We start from the raw sequence: 12435 nt of genomic DNA, 5'->3' as shown, positions 1-12435 counted from the left end.
TTCTCCTCTGGCCCCGGCCGTCTGCAGGGAAGAAGAAGCTGTACATCGGAGCGCTGTTCCCCATGAGCGGCGGCTGGCCGGGCGGCCAGGCGTGCATGCCGTCCGCTCAGATGGCTCTGGACCTGGTGAACAACAGGAGCGACATCCTGCCGGACTACGAGCTGGAGCTCATCCACTACGACAGCATGGTGAGTGGATGTGCAGGAGAGCAGAGGAGGTGCTGCTCTTAAGTGGAGAGTGTTGTCATGGGGGAGCAGCAGCCTCTCCTGTTGGCTCTCCGCTCTCTGTCTGTCATGTTCTGAGCTGACATGCCGTCACATCGACCTGCCGCCTCGTTTTGCACGTTTTTGTCCAGTTTTGTTTCCAGTTGTGTTTGTGAGAGAAGCTGATCCCTGCTGGGTTCCTACACATTAAAATGTTTCACCTGATCTGGTCCGGGATGGAAGAAGCTTTAGTCTACTTTCCAAAAATAAAAATATTCATTGAAGCAATTAATGACAGATTCATTTTTAGAAGGTTTTATAATGTTTGGACAGATGGGAGCCAATAGAGAATCAATAATAGTTTTAAACAATCTTCTATTCTGTTGGTTCAAGTTTTTAATCACATAAACAATAAAATAAACCAGTTTGACATGTTAGCTTGTTTTTAGCTCCCACATTTATCTCTAAATAAAACCATCAGTCATTTTTGACCCAAATATCTGGAATCTTGGTCTCTGATCTCAGAGTGAGAAAATTAAAGTATCTTTATTTAAATCAACACATTTTGCAACTCTTCAAAATTTGTTTCTGTCTTAAATTCACATTTACAAAAACTTATGACTGTACAAATATTTTAATGTATTTTTACCCAACTCACCTTTATCTCACATAAAGATTCACTCTATTAATATTTGACTTATTGCACTTTTACAAAACGCTTGTCCAGAGGCGCCATGTTGGTGGTTTCTGTGGTGGAGGGTTGAAGTCGACCCGGCTCCTCGCAGCCGAGTTGGTGAGAATTATGAAGCGGTTCTTGTAGCTTTTGGTTGTCAGTCTGCAGCCGGACTGCAGAGACTCCAGCTGCTCACTCACACAGCTTCATGGAAAATGGCTCAAAATAAATCCATTTCCAGTTTTGGGGAATAGCTTAACATTTATATCTGTAAGAAAATAAATTAATTTAATTGTAACATTTTCATAATTAAATTATAAAAATGACAGTGAAATGCCTCACAAATCCATTTAGGATGTTAAACTCTGGAAAAGAGTAGGATGTGAAGCTGGAGGTGCAGGAACCCTGGTGGCTCCTGAAAGGTCACAGTTCAGACAGGAAGCCCTGCTGGGCCGGATCCCACCTCCCGCTTGTTGCTCATCAATCATTAATCATGTTGGTATTTTAAAATGTCACCATTATAAATGAAATATCCGACCCCAGGTGGCGTTTCCCCGAGGCGCCGATTCTCTCCGGGTTTGGACCTCGGTGCTGCTCTTCCTGAAAGTTTGAGGCGTTGTGTGAGCAGCAGAATGAGAGCAGATGCATTAAAAAGCAGCCTAATGCCCGGCCCTCCCCCCGCCCCGCTCTGCCCAGGCTTGTTACCCATCATGCTGCGGGACAGATGCCTGGAGAGCTGCAGGCCGAGGCAGCAAACGGTTAACGGCGCCGGTACTGGTTAGAAATCCGCTACGAGCTTTTTCCTGATTGGTGCACGCAGCTCTGCATTGGAATCCTGTTAAACAGCAGAGCAGGGAGGGAGAGGAGTGTGTGTTAGTGTGTGTGTGAAAGGGAGAGCGGGAGGGTTGGCATGGCAACACTCTCGAAGCGAACGGCGTTAACAAACAAGACTCCGGCTCTGTGACAATATGTGTGCAAATTCATACAGGAGATGCTGGGAGGACGCGGCATCCTGTTCCACCTTGTTCTTTCCAATCTAATGCTAAACAGATGAAATATGGTGGTGAGTGTGTGTGAGTGTGTGTGTGTGTGTGTGTCCTCTGATTAAATGTGCTGCTTCACATTGAGCTGCCATGAAAATAAAGACAAAGGTGTTGGAGATTTCCGGGGTTTGGGGAACATGGCTGCTGCTCCGCCTGCGGCTGAAGGAATGAATGTGAACAGAGGAAAGACCTGAAACATGGCAGAGATTCTGGTTCCCTGGCTGTTTAATGAACTCTGGAGGTTAATTATCTCTCCACATGTCTGTTTGTTGAAGCCGTGTCCATGTTTACCTGGTTTCACGTTGAAGGGTTCAAAACTTTTCTTCCTCCTTTCTGTCTGTGTGAAAGACGCATTAGAGTCTGGCTTGTTTTTAGCAAACAGGAGTGAAGGAAAACACACCCACGCCGAGTGTTTTGTGACCATTAAAGGCCGAGAGTGTGGAGCTTGTTCAACATCATCCAATATTCATGAAGCTCCACGCTTAATCCCAGCCTGTCCTCTTAAATGGATGCAGATACCCTGTGGTAGCAGAGCGCCGCGTTTCTACGGTTATTCTGGTGACAGCGTCAGACTATTTACAGCCTTCTGTGATCCCAACACACACACACACACACACACACACACGAGCTGCGTTCGCTCGCTCGCCACACAGGGCCGTTGCCATGGATATATCAAAGCGGAGACTGCAAACTTTGATCAATTATTAACAGTGATGATGAGTGAGAGATGGAGATGCAGAGATGGAGGAACGAGGTGCTTCCTTCACGTCCGACTCTTTGTTTAGTCGGCAGCTGTGACACAGATCGTCCCGGCCCCGGCCCTGACCCTGGACCCCGGCCCTGACCCCGGGCCCTGGCCCTGACCCCGGGCCCCATCCCCGGCCCCGGGCCCTGGCCCTGACCCCGGGCCCCATCCCCGGCGCGGTGTAGCGAGGTCCCTCTCTGCTCCCACCGGCAGACGGGCCTGAATCAGGATTCCTTTCTGTCTCCGTCTCGTCATTTGATTAGATTGTGAGTTTAATTAGAGAAAGTTTCAGACCTTCGGGACGTAAACCAGAATAAACCAAGAGTTAGATGTCCAAGTTTGAAATCGGTGTGGATTTCCATGCTCATATAAATACAATGGCTGCTGCTCATGTTTGGGTAAAATCTCCTTCTCATAGCCTTTAACTTTCTATGCAGTTCTGCTTGATTCTCATTTCCCTTCATTGCTCCATGTGGGATTTCTCCCATTGTCCTTGATTTGTGAACGATGATGATGTTCCTGTTCTGTTTTTAAATTATAATATGCCTATATAGTATTTGTACTTTAGCAAATTCAGCAGAGGAAGTGAACAAAGTCACGCCTCCAAATGAGCAACAGGAATGTTTAAGACATTTTACTGCTAACATGGATGTTAGCTCTAATCCTCACAGGGTTCAGTATCAGTCTGGTTTTCCATTAATGTCTGGTAAACTTCATAGCTTATCTTAATGGTGAAACTGGTTCTTTACAAACGTCACAGCCAAACGTTAACGATGAATCGATGGGTCAGATTTTACCCAGAGTTCACTTCTCCAGGAAACAATCATCTCTCAACAGCTGAGGGTCCAGATCTTCTGGACGAAGCAAAGCGTAGAACAAGAGGCTGATGTTCACCAGGCTAACCTCTTGAATAAACCAGAGGAGTTTCTTTAAAGTGGTCGCTATGGGGCAGGATGTTCATCTCAGCGCTGAACGGAGATGAGGTTGGAGGTTTGGGAAGGTTTTCCAGGACCTGTGATCCTGGTCCTGGAAAACAGCTGGAAAACCCAGCAGGACCGTAAGACTTGTGGCTTCCTGGTTATAGAAAGCTGTAGTAGGATAAAATAGTGACGTGTAACCGTTCCACCCTGGATGGAGGAGGAAGACGCGGCTGCTCTGCTGTGGACTGAACGGCTCCTCATTGGCTGCATCGGGCTGCGTAAACACGGATGGCATCAGGTGTTGCGGCGGCCCTGCTGGGCTTGAAGTGGAAACGATGAAGACCCCCGAGAGCCACGTGAGGCCGGGATGCTTCCGGCTCTGGAGCGCTGCGGCAACGCTCCGGTTCTGGCGCCGTTAATCATCAGGGAGGCGCCGTTACCTCAGGTCACGTTTATTAACACCTCCAGTAAAAATAGTTCATATGAATCCATATTTTAACATCCCAGTGAAAATAGAGAAAAATCCAACATTTGATTCAAAAACATTAAGAAATAATAGATTTTGGCAAAATCAATGCCGGGTCAATGATGGGCAGCCCAGCAGTTCAGGTTCAGTTCCTACGTTCTGCTCACTCCACAGGTTTCCTGTTGCAGTGAATATCAACCTGCAGGAGGCGCTACAGAGCTTCATTAGCTTTAATATGTTACAAACAAATTATTGAAAATTAAAACTTCCAGGAGGATAGAGAGATAGAAAGCTAGCAGAGGAGAGTAGCTCTGACTCCGAACCGCCGGATTCTCCGCTCAGCTTTGTTTCCTCACAACTGCAGAAACGTCAAACTGTCATCACTGGAAATGAAGGACGGCGCTCAGACGTCGTCTCATTGTCGGCATGCAGTTACTGGTGTTGCACCTTTTTCTGCCACACTTCTTCCTTCCACTTAACTTTCCACTAATATGCTGGATACAAGCACTGGGCCGTCTTCTCTGCGGTTCTGCAGGTCAGAACATTTGAAAAAGATTTTGTTGGTCTGGTGTGAAATGTTTTCGTTAGCTCCACTTTGAGTTCAGCTGGAAGTCGTTCAGGTTCTGATGATATTCTGGTGATTTGAGGCTCATCTGGTCGAACATTCCCGTCCTGATTATCCCAGACTTCTCCTGCCTGGTTGGAGGCGTTTGTCGGATCAGCAGGGCCCGGTGGCGGGTGGCGGTCATGTGCCAGGCGTGACCTTCACCTTTGACCTTGAACCCTTTTCTCTCTGCTTCCCGTTGTTAGACGCTGTATTTGAGTGTTTGTTTTTGACGTGACGACTGAGGCGTTTTAAAGCCTTTTAAGGAGAAACGCTCTCGCTGCTTACTGGGTTTGCCACCCAGTAAAATGCTTCTTCTGACTAATGTGAGTCATTATGTTTTCCCTGCAAACATTCAGCTGTAATGACCCTTTTTTTTGAAATTGGAGCTCTGCAGCCGAGCGTGTTGCTGCGGCTCCATGTAAATAGTCTGCAGTTAATGTGTTTTTTACGCAGGAAAATTGTCTTGACTAAACATGTAGCGGGCTAATGGCTGTTTGTCTTGGTTTGGATGTTTTAATAACCTCTACAGGACCAGAAGCTGCACTTCTTGATTAAATTCTCATTTCTACATGTTATAATCAGCGAGTCATTTGGAATGCTGATTAAAACAAGCTGCTATTAAAACCTGTAATCTGCTATGGTGGTGATGGATTGATGAAATAATTTGAAGATAATTGGTGCGGGCGATGAAGTACTGCTCATCAGAGTGAAGTTAAGACTCTGAAACAGCAGAAAACTAACAAGCTCGTCCTCAGCGGGCAGCCGGGCCGCGAACACAAACAACCTCGGGGAATCGGAGTGCTTAGAAAGCTCTCCGAGTCGATCTGCATCTCCGAGTCGATCTGCATGAACCCGATGCTTCTGAGGAACCGAGCTGTGTGCCGGGCCGGGCCGGGCTGCAGGCGAGCTTCCCGCTGCTTTCACTTAGAAAAGTCGGAAGAGGAGACGGGAAAATCAGTGGAATCAGCCGCAGCGCTGATTGACTGAGAGAAACGCTCCGCTCCCACTTTACATAAACATTCTTATTAATATTAATGCTCTTATCCGTGTGATTAAAAACAGCTCAGCCTGTGATTAAATATAGACTCAGAAGTTTCACAACTGAACTAATCAGTTAAAGGATTCAGATTGTGAGGATTGGTGGGAAGTGAAGCGGCTTTAAAAGTGTCTCTTCCTGCCATCTGCTGCGCTCAAGAGGAAACTTTCTCTGCTAATTACTAAACTAAAACAGAGGCGCCTTAACTCCCACCCAGACATATTTATAGTCAGATCCTGAAACTGGGCTGGTTTCTGGCTCTAACCTTCCAGCCTCAGCCTGTCTGTCTGAAACACCAACAGAACCGCTGCAGCTGTGGAGACCTGCAGCAGAGAGCCGAGCTACGTTTGCTCCAAATAGAGAAATGAACTTATTGTAAACATCAAACTAAACTAACCTGTGAACATTTAACCACCAACACGCCTCTTTAAACTGTTGAAATGGAAGATAGGAAAAGGAAGCAAGAGATCTGACGTTCAGACATCAATTCAGTTCAGTTTATTCATGTAGCACCAACTTATAACAAATGTCGTCTTTTTAATCCAGTCACACACTAAATGATTCTAGTTATCAGTCAGTTTATTAAAATGAAAAACGTTTTGTATCCAGCAGAGCATGGAGTCATTGGCCTGCAGCTTTCACTCCTCCACTGAGAGCGTAGCGCTCACGTTGATGTAGACGTTACAGTCATGCCTCACACCCAGCATGCATGTGGTGACAGTGGAGAGGAAAAACTCCCGTTTAACAGGAACAAACCTCCAGCAGAACCAGAACCTGCTCCTTCAGATCATCCCGGATGACACAGTGGATCTAAACGGCTTCAGAGAATTCAAAATGATGATGCTAAATGGAATGAGTGTTACGCTAAAGAAAACAGTAAAACGTCTGAATTAACCACCGATGTTTTTCCTGACTTACTCTGCGTTCACATGGAACATGCGCAGCGTCTTGAATCCCAGTTTGTTTTATGTGCGGATGGTGAAGGCCAGCAGTTTTGTTTCAGCATATTTACTCTGAGGTCAGATTGTCAGGGTTCAGTCACAGAGGGATTACTTTCACTTTAAGGGAAAAATGAACAGCTTTGTTGAACTGATCTGGAAAACTTCCAGCGAAAAGAAGAGAAATTTGAATCAGAATGTTTTCAGACGGACCGACATGTTGGCCGCACGCAGGTTCATGAAGTCAGGATGCAGAGCAGCTGCTGCACAAAGCCCAGCTGATCCCAGGCAGATGTTTGCAACATCAAGTAGTTTTATTCATACTGCAGATCAGAACATCTGTGTGTCTCAGCTGGAGCTCCAAAATGTTTGAATCTCACAGATAAAATGAAAGTTTCCTGTCAGATGGTGAGGAAACCTCTTCCTCCAACATCACTTCCTTATGGGATCCCCCAGGGGTCTGTTTCTGGACCCTCTGGGCTCCATCTTTAAAAAACATGGCGTCTCATTTCATCGTTATGCAGATGACTCTTAAACTGAAGCGTAAATCTACGACTCCTCTGAGGGTTCGGCTGGAGGACGTTAAAACGTGGATGGATTTATCTTAAAATGACTGAACAGAAAACGGTTCTATGATTCCAGATCTGGTTTCTGCTGTCACTGCCTCCTGTCAACATTTTCTCATTTCCTGCTTCATTTTCTTAAACGCTGCCATGTCTTTATTTACAATCTAATACATTGAATTTTTATAGCATATAGTCTGGATTTAGAGGAACTCAGTTTTGCAGTTTTCTGGAAGTTTGTTCCAGATCTTTTGGTGCGTTTATGTTTCATTTGATTCATTTAGATGTGCAGGACTTTAACTGTTTTAAATGGGCTATATTAGCAAGTTTAGCTTATTTAAAGCTAAAAATCAAACATTTTGGTCTGGAGGTGAGAACTGTAGATTTATATCTGATGACTGAGAAACAAAGTGGTGTGATGGGATTTGCTCTGCTTCCTTAAAGCAGACAAATGATTTTTCATGCCTTTCTGTTTTCACTGATAACTGTAGAGCTTTTGCTGAGGGCCTCATTGAGGCGTTTTGAAGCGGCTCCTTCAGGCCCATGTGCTGTGATGAACTCCAGCTCTTCCATGCGTAATCACAGCTCACCATTTACAGACATGAAGTCAGGCTGATCACTGCGGCCACTTGTGCTCCACGCCAGATCGCGCAGATGTTTTGGCTTCCCCTCTGGGAGCCGTCAGGGCCTCCATGGCTGCGTTCGCTCCATCGTCCAAACTCTCATCAGATTCACAGTCACGACTCCACTTCCAATCAGCTCCTGCTTTCTCTCAACAAATGAGGATTTTCTGGACAAACAAGCAGCTGCAGCGATCCGTTGTCAGGTGAATTTGGTCCTGAGGCGATGCGGCTCTGACTGCCTCAGACTCAGCACAGCCACGCAAAAGTATTCACTGTGTTGAATTGTGGTTGAAATTATGAAGAATATTCACTCTGGACAGTTCCAGTATGAATCTGATTAAAAGCTAACAGGGAACATCTGGATCCAGCGGACGGGTTTCGAACGTATTGTCATAATTCTTTTATTTTATTGAATTTTGTTTAAATAGTGAAACTGAAGAGAGATGGGTTTTAAATTGGGAGCCGATTCTCCTTAATGGAGCTCAGAATGATCTAACAGCTTGTCGGCTCCTTGACTCTGTCTGCCATGAGACGCAGCCTGAGAGTTAATGAACGACCAGCCGCTGAATACCAATCCCACACACTCCGCTCAGGCCCCCTGCTGCTAACCGTGGGGTCCGGGGGCCACCGGGGGCCCGCACCAGGGCCGTCCAGGGACCATCTCTGTTTTTTTTGCCTCAGACGTCATGTGAGTGGACGTGCCGTCCCTCTGAAGTGGATTTTGCGCAGCGTTCCTCTCTGATCGCGAGGCGTGTCTGCCGTTTATCCGGTCTGTCAGCTGATCCTCCGGTGATGGATCGCCGGGAACGTTTCCGTTTCCTGGATGTGTGGTAAATGACTTCATGGAGGGTGTAAATGTGTGTGACGGCCGGCGCCGCCCCATCGGGTCACCTCTGTTTGGCCGCTGCCTCTCTGTGTGCTGATCTGGAGTCAGAACGGTGGATTTAATTAAAGATGGTTGCTGTCAGGATGAAAATGTGACGCTCGTTTTTCTTATTTTTACATTTTTATCACCTTGTTTGTGAGTCTTGTATCTGTTTCTTCTATTTCCAGAGTTTTTCTTCCACTTGTGATGTGGCTGTTCTTAAGGCAGCTGCCAGCTCCCTTTATCTTCACCCTCTCATTCCTCATTCTGCCTCTTTGTTTCTCCCTTTTTATCTCTCTCTCCCATCTCTCCGTCAGTCTTATCTTTTCTCTTGTCCATCTATTTCTGGTCCTGATCTAAATGCATGTGTTTTGTCCTTGCAGTGCGACCCGGGGGAGGCCACCAAGCTGCTGTACGACCTGCTCTACACCGAGCCCATCAAGATCGTCCTGATGCCCGGCTGCAGCGGCGTCTCCACGCTGGTGGCCGAAGCCGCCCGCATGTGGAACCTCATTGTGGTGAGTGGTTCTGTGGTTCTGCAGTTCTGCAGCTCTGCGGTTCTGCAGCTCTGCGGTTCTGCAGCTCTGTGGTTCTGCAGCTCTGTGGTTCTGTGGTTCTGCAGTTCTGCAGCTCTGCAGCTCTGTGGTTCTGCAGCTCTGTGGTTCTGTGGTTCTGTGGTTCTGTGGTTCTGCGGCTCGTCCGGAAACAGACCCGCCGTCCAGGCAGGAGGTCTGGGCTATAAATTCATTATCACTTTTTCTGTTTTGGGAGATTTTATTTTTGGAAATTGGGATTTTAGGTTTCCAGAGTTCAGAGAGACGTCGGCACACAGAACCACCATCTTGTCTGACGAACCCGTTTCACTGCTTCACTTCACTTCTCTGAATTCAACTCAAAGAATGAAAGAAATAAAATCCAGTTTTTACATTTAATTTGCTGTGAATAAAAATTGTCATATTGCCCAGCTCTAGTTGAAGTGCTGCAGTTTGGGTGGAGCTGAGTCCACACTGCCGGGTCAAGATGTGGAAAATAAATTGATCTTTTATTGCAGTTTAGGAAAATCCAACCATTTGATTTGATATTTATATGGAAAAATTATTGATTGTGTTGATCTGCTCATATTTTGGATCCAAAATTTAATCCTCTGATCAGATTTAAATGTGTAACATCAAAGTTCTCATGATGCCACAGAAAGCAGACCACAGCATCACAGATCCTCCGCCGTGCTTCACAGCAGACATCAGGTTATTCAGACCAGTACAGTCGTCTGAGTTCCAGTTAAAATTCCCAGTAGAAGTTAAGAAGCTGCTTCATGATATCGGTACAGAAACAGATTTTTCTGGCGTCTCTTTCAGCGCTGAAAGGTTGTTATAAAGTTTTTTCCTCCAGAACGTTTTCCCAGGAACTTTAGACTTTATTCCGTTTCCACCATTCGATTCTTTCATGTAAATAATGTTCATGAACTGAACGAGTGGAAGAGCAGCTCCTGTTACGAATTTAAAAGCTTTCCACTAATAAATCCATAACCAGTCATCCTGTCACAGCAGATTAGTTTTATAGTTTAAGTAAATTTACTGCAGAGTTTTTACTGGAACAGATTTTAAAGACGTTTCACCAAATCCCAGATTACAGTGCGGTGGTAACTCTGACACGCAGTAAAGACCAGTTGAACCTCAGGGAAAAGTTATAATGTTCATAAATTTAGTTTTTGTTTAATGATTATATCAATTCATAAAATATTACTTTGATTGTAAGTTTTTATTTTGCCACACAGACAAAATTATTTCAACTTAATTCACTGAGTTTTAATGTCTAAAAACTGTCACCAGTTTGAAATGATCTCCACCCTGGTAGGTTATTACCCCACCCTGCAGGTTGGGGTAATAAAAGCCTCCACCCTGCAGGTTTTGGTAATAAAAGCCTCCACCCTGCAGGTTTTGGTAATAAAAGCCTCCACCCTGCAGGTTGGGGTAATAAAAGCCTCCACCCTGCAGGTCAGGGTAATAAAAGCCTCCACCCTGCAGGTCGGGGTAATAAAAGCCTCCACCCTGCAGCAGGTCGGGGTAATGTTGAAAAAACAAGAGTAATGGTTCTGTTTGTATTATTTAAGAAACTCAATGATTAAGTTTAAATCATCCACCTTCATCCTCCCACCACTTCCTGTCTTCATGGTTTCCCCAGCATCAACTGCTTGCTCATCATGTGACTCTTGTGATGTAAAAAAGTTTCTATTGCTGTTTTGAGACATAAACCAACACGTCACCCGAAGCCTTTTATAGAAAAACAAGATTTTTTAAAAACTGCCGTGTTTCTAATAAGTGAAATAATTTATAAATTGTGCAGCTCAGTGACTGATGGAAGCAGCTGCTGACTGCTACTGCAGATCCTTCCTGCCTCAGGATATCGGCTCTGTGGCGACATTCACATATGAATTCACTTCCCTTTGGAGTAAATAAAGGATTTAAAGTTTCAACTTGAAGGATTTTTCTGCTCATATTTCAGGATTTAACCATAAAATCCTTCACAGATGTGAAACTCAGCTTTTTGTTTGTTTTCCACTAATTGCTCCTAAATCCACCAATCAATGCCCTGGCTGTTTCATTGATTAAAACGTGTTTCTGACTGCACCTTTAATTATTGCAGCGGCTCTTCTGTCCAGGACAGAACTCGTCGTTTAGCCTCCGACAACACAAGAGCTGCTTGTTTCCTCTCAGATCTGGAGATCTGCAGCGTCTCTGAGTTTCAGTTCGCTTCTTTCCGCGGCGCTCGGCTCGTTATCTTTGTCCCATAATTGACGTTTCATCCACAGATTAGTCAGTGAGAACAATCAGCTCAAGAGCTTGGCTTCTGCGCTCTTTCTTGTTTCTGGTCTTTCTCTGTTTCCTCATCATTAAAAACTCTTTCCACTTTCTGGCTTGCTCTTTTTCCTCCTTTTCTTTGTCGGTTTGTCGCTGCCTGGAGCTGGTCTTCTCTTTGTCAGCCTCTCTCTCATTTCTTCGCCCCTCTTCCTTCCTCCCCCGCCTCTCTCTCTGTTTCACCTCGTCTTCATTTCCGTCTCGGCTCCAGCGGCAGATTCTCCCCGCAGAAGAAAGGGATCCGTCTGTCTTTACTACAGGCCACTGCTGGCGTAACCTCACAGCCGCCTGCGGCGACCCGGTCCGGATCACAGAGGTCTTTAACTCGATCCGGTTTCTCCCTGTTCCTGGAAGGAGTCCAGATCCTCAGAGATCTGAGGGACTCTTGCATCTTTTCTGCTGCTGCTTTATTTGTGCCTCCTTATTGAAATGTTGCCAACAGGAAGGCTTAAACCCGGTTATTTTGGATTTGACACAAATGAGATAGTTCTGCTCTTCCAGGTTCAGCCCTAAATAAGCCACAGAGTGACTTTAAAGCGACCGGAACATGTTTCCTCTCCGGCTCCTGCTAGTTGATCTTTTTTGTGATTTATGTGGGATGTGAACCCAGAGCCGGTTAGCAGCTTTAACACTCCAGATAATTCATCGTAATGACTTTAATATTCTCCTGAGTCATCCTCTGCTGAAACTCAGACTAATTTATGAAGACCTGACAGAACCCCGGATGAGTTGTGCCGACATTTGGATCTGGAAGTTGTTTGACTGGAGGGCGGACGCTGAGAAGCGCTCACATCTCTCTGAACTTTGACCTCTGGATCAGTTTGGCTGTGACTTTATGTTGGATCGGAGGAGAAGACTGAGTTTTTAAAAATGTGTAGGTGTAAAACAGAAAGGGGCT

At 45.6% G+C, this 12435-nt stretch overlaps 1 protein-coding gene across 1 annotated transcript in view; it reads left to right on the top strand.

Moving 5' to 3' along the window:
- gabbr1 (gamma-aminobutyric acid type B receptor subunit 1) overlaps positions 1-12435 on the top strand; it is an 82249-nt gene that overhangs the window by 26131 nt on the left and 43683 nt on the right. The window contains exons 7-8 of the mRNA XM_005801801.2: positions 28-188; positions 9066-9200. Coding sequence (XP_005801858.1) covers positions 28-188; positions 9066-9200 — 296 coding nt within the window. The remainder of the gene's footprint in view (positions 1-27; positions 189-9065; positions 9201-12435) is intronic.

This window comes from Xiphophorus maculatus, chromosome 3 (assembly GCF_002775205.1).
Source record: "Xiphophorus maculatus strain JP 163 A chromosome 3, X_maculatus-5.0-male, whole genome shotgun sequence".
NCBI lineage: Eukaryota > Metazoa > Chordata > Actinopteri > Cyprinodontiformes > Poeciliidae > Xiphophorus > Xiphophorus maculatus.
Note: the sequence above shows the minus strand (reverse complement) of the source record. Positions and strands in the feature narration are given on the sequence as shown.